Source organism: Mustela erminea, chromosome 18, assembly GCF_009829155.1.
Source record: "Mustela erminea isolate mMusErm1 chromosome 18, mMusErm1.Pri, whole genome shotgun sequence".
Classification (NCBI taxonomy): Eukaryota; Metazoa; Chordata; class Mammalia; order Carnivora; family Mustelidae; genus Mustela; species Mustela erminea.
The window spans coordinates 18,840,535-18,860,492 of NC_045631.1; the positions used below are offsets into that span (position 1 = coordinate 18,840,535).

Here is a 19,958-nt window from a genome sequence, read left to right on the forward strand (position 1 = left end):
TGAGGGGGCCAAGACCCACGGCCTCTGCAAATGCTGTATCCCCAGGCTTGTGGGGGTGCTGACAAAGGCTCAGGACCCACCAGGCATTCTTTTACCTCAGAGCCTTCCCCACCCTGAGGTTCAGAAGGAACCCCTCCCCCAACCCATAGGTGGGTGTTCTTCCCCCAGTAAAGCCAGCTAGGAAAAGCCTCGGGTTTGAAGCCTCTTTTATTTGTGCCTCAGAGTCAGTCTGGTGCCCCTGACATCAGGGAAGGAGGTGAGAGGAACAGTTTCTCTTTGTTCTTTTCTTCTATCCCTTTTGTGTCCCTCCTGAGCCTCACTGGCTGAGCCAGGAAGGCCAGCCTGAGAGAAGGCGGACAAGGGTGTGCAGTGGGCCCCTGCCCCTAGCGGGGTCTGTGCTTCTCTGGGTGGGTGGGGTGGGGCAGGGGAGAGCCGGGGGTTAGCACCATTGGATGAAGGGTTTGAGAGTCAGCCCCTGGCTGGGGGCAGGTGGGACACACGACCACAGAGGGCTAGCAGCAGCTGGTGGGAAGGGGTGGGTGGTGGTGCCAGGGCCCTGAGCCGGTGAGAGGGCTTCAGGGTGCACCTGCCCATAAGCAGGGCCAGGGGACAGGGTCTAGTGCTCGCCCCCAGAGCAAATATTGTCCCCCATTTGCCAAGACATCATGAAGGAACCAGGCCTTGCCCAGGCCCGGGGGCCCACCTTGGGCACCCTCCCTGATCACAAAAGTGTGCCTTGGGGATGGGGACGCCAACCTCTGGCCACCCAAGGAGAAACTGGGACCACCCTGAGACCCAGGAAGGGGGGGGGCTGGGGAAGCCGGGCACCCCGCTAAGTGCACTTGACGCTGAAATGCCGGGGTGAAGGAGGAGCTGGGCCCTTGACGTGCTGTTTTGTGTCTGGGACAAAGCAGCAACACAGCACGTGGGGAGCTCAGCTGCCCCCCTGGGGTGAAGAGCGGAGATGCAAAGGCTTCATGGACAGTGTCCTACAGTGGGTTCTGTGAGCAGAAAAGGAGGACCGGCCAGAAGGAGCGAGGGTTGGGGGACACTGCTCCTCTGAGGACCCGGCTCCCCTTCAGGACGGCCTGGCCCCCTCGGACAAGTCTGAGCCCAAGATAGAGTGGTGGGCATCAGGATACAGCAAAGCAGGGGGACCGGGGCGCGCGAGCTGCCTCCCGGGCCCTGGCCGCGACAGGCATCCCGCGGACGCGCCGAGGCCCTCCCGGTCCTGTGCCAAGGGCGCCTCTCCGGCCCGCAGGCCTCGGCTCCAGTCTACGGCCGCAGCCGGGCGGGCACGCAGGCCCAGGCGAGTCCCGCTCCGCGGCGGGTTACGCGGGGCAGCGCCGATGGGCCCTGCAGAGGGCGCTACTGCTCGGTCAGCGAGAGCCGTAGGATACGCTCCAGCTCCTCCTCCTCCTGGCGCGCGCGCCGCCGCCGCTCCTCCTGCTCCTGAGCAGACAACTCCATGGCCAGCCGCAGCTGCTCGTCGTAGCTCCGGAACACGTGGCCGCCCGGGCCTGGGCGCGGGCTGGGCCGGGGGCTGGGCACCGAGGCGGGGGGCCCGGGCTGGCGCTGCGGCGTCGGCGGGGCGCTCCTGGGGGCGGGTAAGATACGTCGAGGGTCCCGGGGCGTACCTGCCCATAAGCGGGGCCGGGAGACAGCGTGGCGGCCCCAGGACAGAGGAGGCCACGTCCCCATCCTGTGGCGGCGATGAGTCCTGCATCACCTCCCTGGATCCCGCCCGGCTGTGACAGAGCTCATCCCCTCCAAGTCCATCCTCCTGGTGGACAGCGGACCAGCGCATGTGGGCAGCTTCTAGAATGCCAGCTCTAACATCCTGCCAGGTCGGGGGCTGAGGGCCTTGAGGCCGCTTTGGGAGTGCTGCTCACAGTGAGGAAAGGGTGGGGGTAGACGCCTTCTGCAAACCAGTAGGGGCCTTACAGAGGGAACCACGGTTTCTTGGGGCCTCGAGGGGCTGCCCAGCCATTGGTGTCCTCGCCCACTGCAACAGGGTCCTGAGGGACTCCATGCGTGTGTTATTTCGGGGGAGGAATGCTGGGTCAGGACTAGAGGACACTGACCTGTCCTGTCGGCGAGCCTCGTAGGACATGGGGTGAGTGCCCGGCTTGCTGTTAGTTAGCGCCTCCCAGATAGTGACCTGGAGGGAGTGATGGGGACCCGTTGGCTAGGTTGGCACTGCGGTCCGCAGTCTGGTGGGGCGGCGCGGCGCGGCGCGGTGCGGCGCAGCGCGGCGGGGACGCACCTGGTCATACTCGCTGCCCGCTTCTAACAGGCTCTGCTGGATGGCGAACTGCAGCAGGTCATCGTCGTCGTCGCGGGTCGCCGCCTCCCGCTGGCCGCCCAGCACACTGTAGCCACGTGGGGCCTCGAACAACGCGGGGGAGATCTCGCAGCCACGGCACGAGGCTGAGGGCACCAGGCCGGGGGTCAGAGCGCAGCCAGAGCACCCCCTCTGGCCTACGGCCTGGAAAGGGAGCCGGCCAGAGCTCGGTGGGGAGGCACGTGAGGGCAGACACACAGATGGGGAGGGTCTCACTGGTGGAACTGGAGCTGCTGACGCTGGACGAGTCGCTGCCTGGGGAAGGGGTCTCACTGCTGGGGCTGCCTCGCACGGATGGCACGGGCTCATCACAGCCATTGAGGTTCCCAAAGGTGATGCGAGCGTTGAGGATGTGGAAGATTGGGATTTCTGAGGATAGAGAAACAGTCGGGTGCCACTACCTGGCTTCTCACACCTTAGGCACCCCCAAACTTTATCTTATCTAAGCCCTACCCACCGCACACACAGACCCCCCCCCACACACACACACTAGCTGCTTAGAGGAAATGGGGCTGGGGTCTCACCAATCTTGACTGGGAAACCAGGCGGCAGGCGGAGAGTAATGAAATCCCGGAGCTTGGCGAAAAGCGCATTGCTGACAGCCATGAGGTCAATGATGGGGGCCACCTGCTCACACAGGGACAGGGGATGCTCCTCACACAGCCACAGCTTGGCCTTGAACCTGCCCCCCCAGATCCCAAGGGGTGAGGGGCATAGTAGAAGCCAGTACCTTCTGGAGACCCCACCCAGCCCTGCCCCGCCCACCCCTCCCCAGCATCATCAGGGGGCCTCACTTCTGGGTCTTGGTGGTGAGCTCCATGGGGCGGCCCATGTCCCGGTTGCCAAGCTCAAAGTTGGGGTTGAAGTACTCTTCTGCAGTGATGGCAGTGGGGTTGGCTTGGCTCAGAGTCTGAGTGATCAGGGTCTGTACCACATGAGGAGGAGCCCATGAGCCTTTCTCAGTCTCTGATGCCAGGCCAACCATTTGGGATCCTGAGCCCCAGAGCCTTACCCCTCCCCCAAACCGGCCCACCGTGCAGCTCACATGACCCTGGGCAGGGTGAAACATGGACCCTCACAGGCCATGCTTTGCAGGACGCCTCCCAGGCTGTCTCCTGAGCCACAGCCACACCCTTCCACACAAGGGCACCCCTGACATGCACTCACCCCATTTTGGGGGCCCCCATGCTGCTCAGCAATTCCCAGGAAGGACTGCAGAGGTGTCTTACAGCCTACAAGAAATATGGAATCTCAGAGGACACTGCGACCCTCCGCAATGCCAGCCCCTGAGACCTGGGGAGTAGGCTGGTTCCTGGTGGGTGGGGAGGACTACTCAGCCACACCAAACGCTTGGCACCTGCATCTGAAGGTTACTGAGGACTCCAGGGGACAGGGACCAGGACCACTATGGCACAGCGGGAATAAAAATAGGCCTGGGCCTCAGGAGAAGCTTCCAAAAGGGTTCAGGTTGGTGACATTGGACAAGAAACACCTGCCTCTGGTGAGCAGTGCTGGGATATGCGGGTGTCTGTGTGTGTTTTCCCTCAGGCACTTCCGTCTTAATGACCTCATCCGGTTCCCCTGTGAGGTAGGAACCGTCCTTCTACTCTAGGTAGACTCGCTGATGCCCAAGAGTCACGGGTGGTATCAGGAGGCACAGAGGAGCAGTGGCAGGCCCCCAGGCTTACTGCCGAGGGTATGTACTATTACGTGGGGATGGCCCATGAAGAGCACACGTGACACTTCCACCCCAAACCCAATGCAGAGACGGCAGTTACCAGTTGTCACGTTCTCTCCCAGTGAGCTCAGATGCTGCCCAGAATCTTCTAGCTGCACTCTAGGCAGTCACTCTCAATTATTAGCACTTGGCACTTAAAACTGAACCGTGTTTGTGTGAATAAGGGATCCTCGCCTTGGCTGGGATGTCACAGGGAATACTGATGGAGGGACTCGAGTGGCGTGGCTCTCTCACACCTCCCCCCTCCACCTCTGCTTCATTACCTTTGACCTTGCCCTTGTGCTGTTCTGAAAGATGCTCCGTCCGCGTCCGGGTGATGAGCTCCACGTTGGATGCCCCATACACCTAGGGACAGAGGAGGAAAGGGCTCAAAGACAATTCCGGTACCCTAGCCCCTGCCCCTAGGGCATTCTGAACACTTCCTGCAAGGGAGGGAGGGCCCACTGGGGGCCAGCTGTTTGCTCCAATCTCCCAGCCTTTGGACAAGTAAATATATGAAGTCGTTCATCCATTCTCTTATTCATTCAACAAACATTTTGTGATGAGCCTTTATGTGCCAGGCTCTGAGACATGCATCAAGGGTACAATGGTCAATGAACACAACTGCAGATAATCCCCACCCTTTTGGGGTTCATACACTAGTTGAAAAGACAAGACAAGAAAAGGGACAGTTATAACGTAGTGTGAGACCCCCTCTCGAGGGGGAAGCACAGGGTTGTGGGAACCAAAAGCAGAGGCCTTAGCCCAGCCTAGCAGGCCAGGGAAGCCTTCCAGGAGGAAACCATGACCCCACGGGGTTGACAGGGGCCCCAGAGGGACCAACACAGTCTCCTCAGGAGTAAAGACCTGGCTTTGGGGGTCAGACAGCCAAGGTCTGAACCTCAGCTCTGCCACAGATAGAGCTGTGCGACCCTTTATAGATCGTATAACCACTCAAGCCTGTTTCCTCGTCAGACAGTGGGCCAATACCCTACTCCACAGTTGTGGCCAAGAGGGACTGGGACACTGTGGGAAAGGTTCAGTAAACATCTGTAAAACAGGGATAATAATAGCACCTTCCCAAAAGGGCTGTTGAGATTAAACAAGAGTGTATGCGTATATGTGTGGGTGTGTATGCTCGCACATGTGCACGCACATGTATTCATACATACATACAAATAAACATGGGGACAGTGCCTTGAATGTGAATGTAGTAAGTCCTCAGTAAACTCTGGCCTCTTAGTCTAGTGCCCTTTCCTCCACACAGCATTGCCTCTGCACCTCCAAAGCTGAGAAAGGGTAATCAGGACAACCCGCCCAGTTCGCTGTAGGCCAGCATTAGGGGGGCTCTGGGATCAGGGAGCGGCGGCCTCACCTTGGCTTCATACCCATTCACCATCTCTGTCTTCTCGCTGCGCCAGCCCAGGATGCCAGTCTTGTTCCTGGGGAAGCAGAGTCATCCAGGTGAGGGCCCCCTCAGCAGGCTGGCTCAAGGGTCCAAAGGCTGTGTCCACTCACCTCTCGAAGGAGATGTTCTTGGTGTCAAGCTGTGTGGTGACGACGGGGGCTGTGAGCCGGCTAAGCACCTGCTCCTCAGTGGGCTGGGCGGCAGCAAGCAGCAGCTCACGGTCCTGCCCGGCCAGGGCCAGGGTCTCCGTGTACACCACCCGGCGGTCATGGTCAATCTCCATGACCACGGCGCTCGTGTCTGCCAGCCACAGAACAGCACGGGGTGTTGGAGGGGGGCAGAGGGGTGTCCCTAGCCTTCCCACATTGCCACACCTCCTGCCTGCCTGACCTTGGCCCCTGAAGACGAAGCTGCGGTTCCCTCGCTGCCACGTCATGTGGTCAAAGCCCAAGAGCGTGGTATCGACCCGTAGGTTCTGCCCACTCTTCCACACTTTGTACGTGTCACTGGGGCAGATCTTCGACACCAAGGGCACTAGGTAGAAGGGAAGGTCAGAGGTGACTTCAGTTTGCCCAAACTGGGCCATTTCGGGGCACAGGGGTCAGGGTCAGCAGTGTGACCAGGAAAGGAGAAGAGAACTCCCCAGCGCCCCCCACATGAATGTAGACCAGTCACTCTGACGTGAGCAACCTGCAGCCGGAGACAGGCAAGTCCTGGCCACCAGCAAGTTCCTAGGAGCCACCATTCACTAATTCACTCACTCCATCTTGCATCCCATCCTCCAACAAATATTTGTTAACCACCTACTGTGTACCAGGCACTATTCTCGTCAGTGAGGATACAATATTGAAGAAGACAGGACCCCTGCCCTCTGGGAGCTTACCTTCGACCAAGGAATGACAAGTAACAAACAAATGAGCAAATCATTACAAAGTAAAGGACGTGATAATAATGGAATTCCAACAGCGTCTGAGGCAGCATGGAAGGCCTAGCTAGGGAGGTGGCACTGAGCTGGGAACTCAACAATGAGAAGGAGCCCCAGGAAGAGCAATGGCAAGAGAGCTCCCTGCCTGGGGGGAGCAGTAGGTGCAAAAGTCCTGAGGTAGGCAAATGCCAGGAGAGGCCCCCCCTCTGCCCCCTTACCCCAGCTAGTGAACTCCCATTTCATCTCCACGTAGAAGTCCTGGGCCTAGAGAATGAGAAGGACAGTGCCTCAGCCTGTGCCAGAGACAGGGTTTGAGGGCCACAGCGGGGAGGCCAAGCAGCGGGCCCTCACCTTGCGCAACTTCTCCAGGAGCACAGGGATGCCCGCCAAGCGCTTCACGACGCGCTGGTAGTCCCGGTACCGCAGCACCAGCTGCACCAGCTCCAGGTCCCGGGTGCTCACAGCCTCCTGAAGCACTGGGGGACAAAGACATGACGTCATGGGGCAAAACCCTGCCTGGGGTGCCCCTGCCTTGGCTCACCGAGGAGGAGGACGTGAAGCTGGGAGACCCTGGCCATGGGGCTGGGTTGAGCAGGGGCGCCCACCTGTCCAGCCGCTGCGGTTCTCCCTGCCCACATCTGCGCCGTGTGCGAGCAGCACACGGGCACACTCGAGGTGTCCCAGTGTGGTGGCCAGGTGCAGGGGGGTCCGCCCGCGGGGATCCAGCTGCTCGATGTCCACCTGGAGAAGGAGGCGAAGATGGATTCCCGGTCACTTCGGAGGCAGCCCATCCGAGCCCAGCAGCCTCCACACATGTCCCAGCCACCCGGCTGCCCAGCCTTGCCCACCTCACCAGACAATGGAAGAGACAGACACAAGGCGCGGGGGATCAGGTGGGTGAAAAGAGGCCTGCAGGACGGGGCAGGAAGCAGCTCTGAGAAAGGGAGGAGAAAGGGAGGACCCTTTCCCATCCACCAAGCTCCCCTGACTGGGTTCACTCTTCCAAAGCTCCGAAGTGGGCTGCCTGGAAAGAGTAAGCCTTGGGTTCAAGGGTAGCCTAGATAGGCCGTAGGCCAAGGAGGGCACTTGAGGCAGGACCCAGCCTACAGGGCCAAGACCACAGCTTCAGAGTGGGCTATCAATTTAGATCTCTTATGTGTCATGGAGTGAGGTTTAACAGCTGCTGTAATAGATCAATAAGAATGAAAGAGTATGTTAATGGTACCACTTCAAACCCATGGCCTTTGCCCGTGGAACACTATGTATTAACTTTTTTATTTTCTTACAAATCCTATTACTGCTTTGTGAATAGCATGATTAACTGTATGAGATTTTTGTTGGGTGATGAACACATGTCTGTGAAACATAAGTATTTAAATATCTTTCAGAAGTCTGAGGTCTCTAGCTAAATACAATCAACTGACCACATCACATAACTCCTTCTCTCCTTCCCCAAACTTGATTAAAATGCCAGTCAAAAGGCTTCTACTGCAACCATGATGAGATAAGCTGAAATCATCCTCCCATAAACAGAGAAAACTGCTGCTTCAAAATACATGAAATAATTGTTTTCAGACAGTAGGCTCCAAGTAGTCCAGGACTGTGATCCCTGGAGTAAGAGAAACAAACAAGGCAGGCCCTATGATTGCTTAGATTTCTACCTGGAAGAACATTCTGGATAGCAGTTCAGGCAGGGGCATCTCTAGCAGAGCATGGTAGTCTTGCTGAGGAGTTGAGGAGACAGAGAGAGGGGTTCAGAGAGGCTGAGGTAGCCAGAAGCTGCAGGACAGAGTTCTAGGAAGGAGTGAGCTGTGCAAACAACGAGCTCCAGAAATCTGCACGGGGCTTCTCTGAGTCTTTGCTGAATACTAAACTCCCCTGCGGAGAGTGAAACTCAGCAATGCTGGATAGAAAAGGAGCAACAGGGTGGTAAATTCTGAGCAGTTCTCATGTCTCAGAGCAGGGAGACATTCAAGCTCCAGCCTGCTAGAGTGGAGAGTCTTTGCTGTTCGCCCAGGGCCTTGCACAGAGACCCAAGAATGGGGATGCCTTAGTAGGAGGGCTAAACCATCCTGAGAGAAGAGGCTCATCTAAATATGATATAATAAAGATTAAAAGTAATCTCACAAGGATCAAACTGATGTACAAGTAACCTAGCTTAGTTGGTCAGAACAAAGCCCAACACTCTTTAAAGGAAGAAAATAAAATCTACATTCTTAACATGACAACGTCTGCAACATCTAATGCTCAGTTACAAACTATGAGGGAAAAAATTACCTCACGTGCAAAGAAGTAGGAAACTATGACCCATAATCGAGAGATACTCAGAAATTATAAAAATGGGGCGCCTTGGTGGCCCAGTCAGTTAAGTGTTGGACTTTTGGTTTTGGCTCAGGTCACGATCTCAGACTTGTGAGATAACGCACTCCAGTCAGGCTTCCTGCTCCGCAAGGAGTCTGCTTGAGACTCTCTCTCCCTCTCCTGTCCCTCCCACCCACATATACACTCTCATTCTCTTAAATAAATAAATCTTTAAAAAAAAAAAAAAGATAGGGGCGCCTGAGTGGCTCAATGGGTTAAGCCTCTGCCTTCAGCTCAGGTCACAGTCTCGGGGTCCTGGGATCGAGCCCCATATCGGGCTCTCTGCTCAGCAAGGAGCCTGCATCCCCTCTCCCTCTGCCTGCCTCTCTGCTTACTTATGATCTCCCTCTATCAAATAAATAAATAAATAAAATCTTTTAAAAAATGATAAAGATGATGAATGGCTCAATGTGCTTGTGAGTTTACAGAAACACATGAACACAATGTTCATGGGGAAAGAATTAGAGATTAGTATAATATCTGAAATGAGAAATTCATTGTATGGAACTAACAATAGATTAGACACTACAGAATAGAAAAAAATCAGTGACCTTGAAGATGTAACAACAGAACTACAGCACACAGAACAGAAATAGAGCACGGAGGAGGCAAAAAGCACTGAAGAACTTTCAAAGAGCCTCAACAATCTGTGAGACACTATAAGGCATTCTAACATATGTGTAATTGGAGTCCCAAAAGGATAGGATTAGGAAGTAGGAGAAATAGGAAATTTAAATAGATAACATTATCTCTTTAAAATTTAAATTTAGGGGCACCTGAGTGGCTCAGTCATTAAGCGTCTGCCTTCAGCTCAGGTCACGATCCCAGGGTCCTGAGATTGAGCCCCACATCAGGTTCTCCCCTCAGCAGGGAGTCTGCTTCTCCCTCTGCCCCTCCCCCAGCTCATTCTTTTTTTTTTTTTTAAGATTTTGTTTATTTATTTGATAGAGATTACAAGTAGTCAGAGAGGCAGGCGGGGAAAGAGGAGGAAGCAGGCTCCCCGCTGAGCAGAGAGGCCGATGTGGGGCTTGATCCCAGGACCCTGAGAGCATGACCTGAGCCTAAGGCAGAGGCTTTAACCCACTGAGCCACCCAGGCACCCCTCCCCCAGCTCATTCTCATGGTCTCTCTCTCTCTCTCCCTTGCTCGTGCTGTCTCTTGAATAAATAAATAAAATCTTTAAATAATTTAAATTTATATTTAAAGAGATAAATTTAAAGAGAAATTGAAATTTAAAGAGATAACATTAAACATTTTTCCCATTTTTTTGAAAAGATTTTATTTATTTATTTGACAGACAGCGATCACAAGTAGGCAGAGAGGCAGGCGGGGGCGGGGGTGGGGGAAGCAGGCTCCCTGCTGAGCAGAGAGCCCATTGTAGGGTTCAGTCCCAGGACCCTGGGACCATGACCTGAGCTGAAGGCAGAGGCTTTAACCCGCTGAGTCACCCAGGCACCCCTCCAATTTTTTTTTAATTACTGTAGGGAGTTGAATGGTGGTGTCCCCCCAAAATATTTGTTTGTACCCTAACCACAAGAATCTATGATTGTGACCTTCTTTGGAACATGGGTGTTTTGGGATTTTTAAAAGATTTTATTTATTTATTTATTTATTTAATATTTTATTTACTTATTTGACAGAGAGAGACAGTGAGAGAGGGAACACAAGCAGAGGGAGTGGGAGAGGGAGAAGCAGGCTTCCCGCTGAGCAAGGAGCCCCAGAGAGGGCTTGATCCCAGAACGCTGTGATCATGACCTGAGCTGAAGGCAGCCACTTAAGGACTGAACCACCCAGGCACCCCAAGATTTTATTTATTTGAGAGAGAGTGTGCACATGCGTGTACATGAGGGGTAGGGTGGATGGGCAGAGGGAGAGGGACAAGCAGACTTCGCACTGAGTGTGAAGCCTGACGCAGTGCTCAGTCTCACAACCCTGAGATCATGACCTGAGCAGAAACCAAGAGCTGGGCATTTAGCCAACTGAGCCAACCAGGCATCCTGGAACATGGGTCTTTGATTTGAAATTAGGTTAAGGATCTCAAGAGGAGATTAACCTGGACTATCCAGGTGGGTCCTATATCCAAAGAGATGTCTTTGGGGAGATCCACGAAGGGAGAAGTTCCATGTAGAGAGGAGTCAGAGAATGAAATCCGCAGCCACAAGCCTGGAAATGCTTGGAGACACTGGAAGCTGAAAGAGGCGAGGTAGGATTCTCCCCTGGAGCCTTTGGAAGGAGTGGGGCCCTCCTGACTCCTTGAATTTGGACTTCCACCCTCCAAAACAATGAGAAAATAAAATTTTGTAGTTTTAACCCACCCAGTCTGTGGTAATTTTTTGTACAAACTATCACAATGATAAACGCACAGAACCAAGAAAACTCAATGAATTCCAGGCAAAGCAAACACCCAGAAGACTACACCAAGGCCCGTCATAATCAAGTGCTGGAAACTAGTAGTTAAAAAGAAAATCTTAAAATCCTTTTGAGAAATGAGACACACTATGAAGAACACAGGAAATACGGAATACTTCTCAAGGGAAACCATGCAAGCTAAAAAACAACAGGAAGAAATGTTTAAAGTGTTGGGGGGAAAAACGTTGCCTTAGAATTCTTTATCCTGTGGAATAATATCCTTGAAAAATAAAGGGGAAATGAAGATTTCTGTGGACAAATAGAAAAGGCTAAGAGAATTTATCACCAGAAGACATGCTAGAAATGTTAAAGGAAGTAATTCAAGTGGAAGGAAAATGTTAACAGATGGAAACTTAGATCTGTACAAAGGAATGAAGAGTGCCCCAAAAGGAAAATTTGTGAGTAGGTATAAGAATGTCAATAAAATATTTAAAACCCACAAAAGTAAAGAGAAGACATATTAGCAGACGAGCAATGTTAACACATCTTAATGTGGAAAGTGGCTGGGGTTTTGCAAGTGATTTAGGGGAGCAGAGGGTCCTAGAAGCCAAGCATTCACATAGGGGAACCCCAGTGAGTGTCGGGCCAGATCACCCTTAAAATGTCCAGAACATGCAAGCAGTGAGGGTGGCAGATTATGAGTAAGGCCCAGAGTTAATACAGAGGAGCTGGTTAAAATTCAGAACCCCTGGCCCTCTCCCCAATCTTATAAAGCTGGGAGATGGCCCCCTTCCGTTCCACAGTATGCTGGGAATTCATTCTCCATAGAAACAGAGCCTGAGATGCACTGGATTTGGGGACACTGGCCTGAAGATGAGGTCATGGGGCTAAAAAGTAGAGAACGGTGAAAGCCCAGTCCCTTTCCTGCCTCCACACCACTGCCCATGACACGCCTAGCAGGAGATTGGAGAATTCTTCTTTGGAGACACTAGAGGCACCAAAGACCTCTGGTACAGACATCTGGGGATCCTACAATAAGCAGGCCAGCTTGTCAGCCAATCGTTACATAGTAGTACCACCCACGCATCAATAAGCTCCACATCACCATTCTTTTTCTTTTCTTTTTTTTTTTTTAGATTTATTTATTTGAGAGAGAGTGTGTAAGTAGGAGGGGCAGAGGGAGAAGGGCAGAGAATCCCAAGCAGATTCCGCACTGAGCGTGGAGCCAGACATGGGGCTCAATCTCACAACCCTGAGATTGTGACCTGAGCTGAAACCAGGTCAGACGCTCTGCCACCCAGGCGACACTCCACTCCCCCATTCTTAAATAGGCCCCAACAGCCAAGGGTGACTGGACATTTGAGGAAAGCCACCAACATGAAAGATACCAAAAACATGCAAATAGATGCTAAAAACCCAGAGGAAACACTGTCAATGCAGGAAACAGGAGAAGAGTTTCTGGAGGGAAAAGAGTAATTGACATCCTCAGAAATATCCGAAAAGATAACTGGATTCATGAGACAAAATGGGACATCCCGACTTCCCGCGACTTCTCCTCTTTCCTTCGCCTTCACTCCAGCCATTCCTGGACAGCTGCACCTGCCCCAATTCTCCCCTCCTAGGAAATATTACCTCCATTCACCCCCTTTTTTGGTAAAAACAAACAAAACTTTTTTTTAATAATTCTTTTTTTTAAAGATTTTATTTATTTATTTGACAGAGAGAGATCACAAGTAGGCAGAGAAGCAGGCAGAGAGAGAGAGGGAAGCAGGCTCCCTGCTGAGCGGAGAGCCCGATGTGGGGCTCGATCCCAGGACCCTGAGATCATGACCTGAGCCGAAGGCAGAGGCTTTAACCCACTAAGCCACCCAGGCGACCCCAAACAAAACTTTTGTAACTGTCTTTCTCTCTTCCTTTTCTCTCACTTTCTGTATTTAATCCATCAGCATAGACCTGATCTCATGGGCTCTACCTTCAAAACAGATCGACCTCTTCTCAGTTTTCATCACCTTGAGGCTACCATCCTGGTGACGGCCACCCTCTCTCTCACCTGGTGGCCTCCTCACTGGTCTCTTCACTCCTCTCTTGGCTTCTTAGGTCTGTTCTTCACACGACCCACTGTCGCGGACACCCTTTAGCTCAAAACCTTCCCAAGGTGTCCCATCTTGTTTGGAATGCAATCCAACAGCCAACAGCCTTAAAGTCTTTGAACTCCTATGCTCTCCCATCTCTCCTCCGAACTCCACTCTGTCGATACCCTAGGTGGCTACAGCGTGCTCTCTCTCACTCCATTCAGGTGGTTGCTCAAATGTCACCTCCTCCGAAGGTCTGCCCTTACAACCCGTCTTAAATGACACTTGCTGTGTATCTCTCTGTCACCACTAATCCTGCTTTAGTCCTCTTCCCACATTAGATTGCTTGTTCATTTTTTTTTCATTGTCTCCCTCACCTAGACTGTAAGCCCCATGGAAGGAGGGTCCCTGGTGTTTTGTTCAATGCCACATCCCCAGGCTCTAGATAGTGCCTGCCATGTAACTCGTACCTCATAGGTATTTGTTCGACAAATGCATAAATGACTACATTTAAGAGGCCTGGGGAGGGGAAAGTAGTAACATATAGAACTGACAAACAAATAAATAGTCGTACACGTATATTGTTTATAATTACAGAAGTAAATAACAGAACAGTCTAGAGTCCGAAGTGGTCGGTCGCCTCCAGGGAATGAGAAAGGTGGGGAGGGCTGGAGTGAGGACTACCACTTTTTCCTGACAAGCCTCTAATAACAGCTAAATATGTTTTAAAACATGAGAAAGAACTCCATTGTCAAAAACAAAATATTATAAATAATTTAAGTAATTTGTATAATTTTCATAACCCTGTGCTGGCATTTCTTCATTGCTTAATTTTGTAAGGAGACTCCACACCCACTGTGGGCTTGAACTCATGACCCTAAGATGAAGAGTCACAAGCTGTATTCATGGAGCCAGCCAGGCAGCCTCATTTCTTCATTTTTAAATATATTAGGAACCTCGGGGGGGGGGGGTGGTATGTAGTGTGCCTGGCCCGCATGGCCCTGTGAGCTCTGGCTTAGAGATCGAGGTGCTACCCACCCCCCCCATTCTCCTCTACACCAGCCCCCCACACAGGAGGGAGAGCACTATTTACTCTTTCCCTATTATGGGATGGGCTGAGGCCCTGGGCGTCCAACCTAGGTGGGCCCTGAGTCCTGGCATGGGAGTGAGGAGCCACAGCTCCCAAGCTGGGGAAGTCAGGAGGAGTCCTCCCATGAGGCTGCAGCCGAGCCATCTCAGAGTCCCACTAGCCCTGCCCCAGAAGCCGCTGCCTGGCTGCTGCTAACAAGGCCCCAGGGAGCGTGCAGGACACCCCACCCAGCCCCAGAGTCCCAGATGCTGCCTGCCACCCTCCCTGCTCAGGTGCCTCACCTCGAGGTCCTGAGAGAGGCTGGTAGTGCTAGCTGGGCCAGGCTGCCCTTCCCTCTCTCCATTCCTCAGGGGCTCAGCCCAGGGTCCCCAAGGCCCTGCTGTTTGCCAGGGCCGGTGTGGGCCCCGCATCCACCCAGCCGACCCCCCGACCAAGAAGCTCCCCCACCCTGCCCCCAGCAGGGCCTACAGTGGAAGTGACACCTTGCCGAGGCCCAGGTGGGAGAATTCATTACTTTCCCCAGCAAAGGCCTGCAGCTATTTCATTGCTGGAAGGAAGAGTTCTCAGGAAACCTAACACCCGCCCTCCCCACTGCGAGAAGGAAACTCTGCACCCCAGCCGGTCTCCACTGGACAAAAGCTGGGGCGGGGGGGTTCTCCTGAGCTTAGGGGCTGGGGCTCCCTGGGCAGAGGGATGCCCTGCTTCCACTCAGGCCCCCACCTAGACACGCACACACATGAAGAGGTGTCCTAGGAAAAGCCAGTCCTACTCCTTTTGCCTCAACGCTCAGGGTCCCTGTACTGGCCGAGGTGTACCAGCACCTGCGTACTCGCTGCCCTTCAGACCTGCAGTTGTCTACTGATGCATCCTACACAGTCTGGGACCAGCAGACTTGTCCAGTGCATAACTCCTGAGCCCATGGGCTGCTAGCAGGGTATTTTTCAAATTTGTTCCACATTAGTGGAAGCCTTTGGTTAGATGGACTCTGACAAGGACACACTGCTGGAAGAAAAGGTGAAGGGGCCCTGAGCACAGAGCCTTCTGCATGCTCGGCCTTGGTCTCCTTCCCCTGCTCCTAGGCCTCCCCAAGCCCCAAGGAGGACCACCAGAGGCTGGGGTGGTCACTGCTTCCCAGCCTTCCCACCAGGTAGGTGGGAAGGGTCAGGGAGGTGGAATACTTCCTTGAGATGAGCTGGGTGGCTGAGGGGGGCACCCGTGGACTCTCCTCTCACACCGCCCCTCCCCTGCTTCCTGGACATGTTGATGCTGGCTCTCTGGGCTTTGTGGTTCCCCCTCTTGAGCTTTTCTACTCGTCAGCTGAGGGACTGCCTACTTTAGGGGGAGAGGGGGTCACAGGTGCTCTGGACACACCAGGTACCTCGGGTGGGGTAGCCTCTGTACGAGCATTCGGGCCCCCACAATCCATCTCGCCGGCCTCTAGGTCAGGAGGATGAACTGAGGAGATCAGGGAGGGGGGCTGGGGGTGGGGGAGACATGATGGAGCCAGCCCCAGGAGGAAAGAAAATGTTTCCTTGGGAACACAGTCTGGCCCCCTCCAGAGTGCCTGTTGCCAGGAGAGGAACCCTGCTCCCCTTGGCCCTCCCACTGGGAGCTTTGCAGCCTAACCTCCACCTCCCACCTGCCGGGGAACACCAGGGACTTATGACTCAAGAACACAGCCGGCTGAGCCAACCTCAGGGCCTCGTCAGCCAAGGGGAAACTGGCCTACAGCCCCCTGCCCCCCTTGCAACCTGTACAGGCGTGCGTATGACGGGAAGCAGGACACACAGCAACCATCACCCTGCTGGGTTCCGGCTGGGGGTGGCCACGGACCCTTGCCTTCACCAAAACACCTGATGAGCACCTCCCACCTCCCCACCACTCCCTGCTTCCAGGCTCAAAGAAGAGCTGTGGGGTTGGGGGACAGACAGCAAAGCCACTGAACCTGCTCTGAAGCCTGCCGTGCCACTCACCACCACGCCCCCAGCCTGCCAGCGATGCCAAGCCTGTCCCTGGGAGGGCCTCTGTGGGGCTTTCTTGGAGCACAGAAGAGGCAGCTATGCCAAATGAAGACCAGGGAAACCCAGTTGCTGTGTTCTTGAGGAAAGTCGGGATGTGTTCTGGGATAGTGGGGGCTACGGGGACCTAGCTGGGATGCCTAGGGTCTACGGGCTTTCATTATGATGTTAGGTGGCTGCCCCCAGGTCCATCCCTGGCAGGAAAGGGCTGGGTGGGGCCCCTTGGGGTCTCCCTGGGGGCCCCCCATGCCCTGAGGACTGAATAGTGCACTTTCTGGAAGCAAGGGTCACTCTGGGTCAGTCCTAGAGCGGAGACACACCCAGGAGCCTCTCTCACCAGGACTGACCGGCATTCCCCTTCTTGGCACCCCCGGAACAAGGAAGAGAACTGCCCTGACTCCTCTGTGGCTGAACAAGGGTTAACTTCAACCAGTGCCCTATATTCCTGTCTCCCCCCCAGAGAGGGTGAAGATAGGGCTGAATCTGTTGCCTAGTTTCTGTGGCATTTGGAGGAGAAAGAGGAACCCACTCAGCAGCCCCAAAGCACCCCCACAGGCAGCGGGTTCCCGGGCTCCCCACCCCACTTTCACTCCAGCAAGATGGCTGACTTGAGTATTGGCAGTCAGAGAGGCCTAGATGAGTCTTTTCTTCTAGGGCATTTCGCCTCTCTCCAGTCTCAGCAAGAAAAGAACCCGCCACCCCTCAGACAAGGGAGCGGGACTGAAACCTTCTGGAGGTTCAGCCACTCGCCTTCGGCCCAACAATCCTTGGACCAATCATCAATCACCCCATCAAGAAGTTCCTCTGGGATCAGATTTAAATCCTTCCAGCTGGAGCCTGTGTCAGAAGCCTGTCTTCTTTTGCCCTCAGGGGGAAGAAAACAGGAAAGAGAGGAGACTGGAGTGTCCTAGCACCCAGCACCTCGTACTGTATTTCCCTGTTCACGCTCAAACCGCCAGAATCAGGTCTCCTTGAGAGCAGGCGATGTGCCTGGTTTGTTTGTCTTCGTCCCCCAGGACCTGCCGCTCAGTCCTGGCTTCCTTCGTCAGGACTCTATGGTGGCAAACCACTTCCTTTGTGATAGATAAACAGAGGCATGGTCTGAGGAGCAACTTGGAGTGCCCTTGTTTAAGCAGAGGTAGAATGCAAAGTAGACACCCCAACCAGGCACGGAGGCTTAGGTCACCCCAGCCTTTTCTAGGACTGCTCTGTGGAGGTGGGGGCTTTGCTGCTCTGAGGGCTCAGGGGTGGACTTCAGACACACTCTCTCACCCTCACCTTGCTCCACCTCACTTGTCCTTTGGGAAGCAGACAGCTCCTCCAACTGAACTTCCTGTGACTCAGGAAGTGGCCCTCAAAAGGCATGTTCCCCAAGGGGACAACTCCTGAACTGAACCACTCCCATGCCCCCAGAGTCTGAGATATGGGCCAAGTCTGCCGGCCTGCAGCCTGAGACAAACCAGGGCAGGCTGGGCCCAGCTTTGGCTCCGACTCTCCCACCCTGGCGGTTGAGTTGCCCACACCCCAAACGCCCATATGTGGCCTGGGGAACCAAAGGCAGAGTTGGGAACTACCTGTGAACCACATGTGCCTGCCTTGGTCCTGAGGAATGACCAAAAGACCCCATCCCTTACCCCATCCTCAGGGAGGCCACCGCCCAGCCGAAGGTGGCTGACCCGTTCTCACTGACTGGCAGGGGCCAAGGAGCCCGGTCTGTGTGCAGAACCTCAAATCCTTCCTGTGCCCATTGGTCCCTAGCTTCCTCGGCGCCTGGAAGCCAGGCCCCAGCACCAGAGGGCAGGAGAGCTCCTTTCAGCACCTGGACAAGGCCCTTCAGGGCTTCCCTGTAGAAGGTGGTGGCGGGTGGTCTCTTTCTCCACTCCCCATTGCAGAGCCGCCGCCGGGGTCTGAGGGATCCAGGGGCTCTGGCCAATCCGAGCAAACAGATGTAGCGCTCACCCGTGAGGGTAGAGGGCACTGGGTGGGGCTGGGATGCCCGGGAATGTCACAGCCTATTCTCTGCTCCTTGACCTGTGACCCCCGCCCGACGCAGGCCTTGCCCACCTCCGCACACTCACGCGGGAGGTGTCACCGCTTGGCTGCTAGGCGGACTCTGGCACCACATGGAGCGCAGACCGGAGCCGGCAGCCCCTCCCCGCAGCCCTCCGCCTCGGCTGAGGAGGGGCACGGCATCCCCGACCCCAGCCTGAGAGGGTCCCGGAGCACGTGCGGGTCGTCCGTCCGAGCCGGAGGCGAGCGGGTGGGGACCGCTCCCATCACCCACTCCCGGTCAACAAGCACAAAAGCCGCGGCCAGGAACAAAGAAGCGCTGCAAACTCGCCGGGTAGGCGGGACAGCCCGCGCCGCGCCCCCTCCCCACACCCGGCGGGCGTGTCCGGCCGTGGGGGTCCCCGCGGCGCCCCGACGGCGCTCGTACCTGGCCGGCGCGGACCTCCTTCTCCAGCTCGCGGTGGCGGTTGTGCCACACGAGGTAGTGCAGCGGGTACTTGCCCTCGGGCCCCTTCCTGGCGGAGGCGTTGGCCGGGATCATCGCCCGCTCCTCATGCCAGGGCCGCGGCGCCCGGCCGGGGAGGGGGGACGGCGCCGGAGCCGGGGCCCGGGGCCGCGGGGCGGGGGGCCGGCGCTGCCTGCTCGCCGGGCTGCGGCTCGGGCATGTGCGAGCGGCGCCGGCGGGCGGGGGCGGCGCGCCCGGCGCTGTGCGGGCGGCGCGGGCCGCGGGCGTCCTCGCGAGGCGGTGGCGGGCTGCGCGGAGAGGCCCCCACCCGCCCGGAGAGGGAGCGGGCGCTCGGCGGCGCGGCGCGGACTCGCGCCTCACCTCCCACACCCCCGCACACAAAGACGCCGCTCAGCAAAGGGAGCAGGCGCCCGCAGCGGGCGCGGGGGCGCACGGGGCGCGAACCCCGGGGACGCCGCCGCAGGGACGCGCGCCCGCCGCCCCCGGCTCCCCGCAGCTGCATTGCCCGGCCCTCAGCCCGAGCGGCCGGCGAGAGATGCGGGGATGCGGGGGAGAGAGGAGGGGGGACCCGGGTGCCCGGGGCAGAGCTTGCTGTAGCTCGGCCCCGTGGCATCATGGGGCATGTAGTCCGCCTCGTAGAACTGCGGGTGGCGGGTGGCCGGAGAGGGTCCGGCACTTTCGCCCCTGGTCCTGTGAGCGGGTGGGGAAGAAGTCAGGCCCAGCGGGAACTGAGACAATGTCCTGACGCCGGTGGGCCGGGACGCACCCCCACCCACGGGCGCTTTCCCTTTTGCTAGGCAGGGAAGGGGCTGCAGGCCTTGCTCAAGGCTTAGAGGGCGCGGGAAGGTGTGGCCTTCAGGATTGAATTGGGTTCCCAGTGGAACATGAGGAGGAATCCAGAGTCCAAGGAGTTACTGATGGGGGGAATCCTGAGAAAGGTGCGGGACATTAGTACCAAAGGTCTTTGGAGCAACCAGGGATCTGGCACTTGAGATATTATGTAGGAGTCGTCCCTGCCCTCTTAGAAAATCACTTTACATCTTCCACACTTGACATTCGAAAGGGAATGACCGTTAAGGCTGGAAGGGCAGTCCTCTCCCCCCATTTGCTGTCCTCTGCAAGGACCAGAGTGGGACTGGGCAGAGAAAGCAGCAGGTGGCAGCTTCCCACCTACACTCAGTGTGGTCCCCTCAGGAGA

The 19,958-nt window shown here is 55.7% G+C and overlaps 1 protein-coding gene across 3 annotated transcripts; it reads right to left on the reverse strand.

Annotated features, from left to right (window-relative positions):
• Positions 1 to 189: 189 nt before the first annotated feature.
• On the reverse strand, positions 190 to 19,328 carry ANKRD13B (ankyrin repeat domain 13B). 3 transcript variants are annotated; one of them, XM_032321383.1, is made up of 15 exons: positions 18,722 to 19,328; positions 7,000 to 7,135; positions 6,746 to 6,870; positions 6,613 to 6,658; positions 5,860 to 6,003; positions 5,580 to 5,769; positions 5,437 to 5,503; positions 4,346 to 4,427; positions 3,512 to 3,576; positions 3,139 to 3,269; positions 2,869 to 3,026; positions 2,561 to 2,713; positions 2,267 to 2,430; positions 2,085 to 2,161; positions 190 to 1,637 (listed from the first exon to the last, which is right to left on the reverse strand). In XM_032321383.1, the coding sequence occupies exons 1-15, from the start codon at positions 18,833 to 18,835 to the stop codon at positions 1,079 to 1,081; spliced, it is 2,211 nt and encodes a 736-aa protein (XP_032177274.1). In that variant the 5' UTR covers positions 18,836 to 19,328; the 3' UTR covers positions 190 to 1,078. The 3 variants fall into 3 exon arrangements, with proteins under 3 accessions (XP_032177274.1, XP_032177276.1, XP_032177275.1); XM_032321385.1 differs by having other exon boundaries at positions 1,260 to 1,597; positions 18,722 to 18,936; XM_032321384.1 differs by having other exon boundaries at positions 1,260 to 1,702; positions 18,722 to 18,936.
• Positions 19,329 to 19,958: the final 630 nt, after the last annotated feature.

Excerpts from the sequence above, each read along its gene's own strand:
- ANKRD13B (XM_032321383.1), bottom strand. The coding sequence starts at position 18,835 with ATGATCCCGGCCAACGCCTCCGCCAGGAAGGGGCCCGAGGGCAAGTAC. Across the intron at positions 3,027-3,138 it reads CTCACCACCAAGACCCAGAA|GTTCAAGGCCAAGCTGTGGC; the intron begins GTGAGGCCCCCT and ends CTGGGGGGGCAG. Across the intron at positions 2,431-2,560 it reads CAGCAGCTCCAGTTCCACCA|CCTCGTGCCGTGGCTGCGAG; the intron begins GTGAGACCCTCC and ends TGGTGCCCTCAG.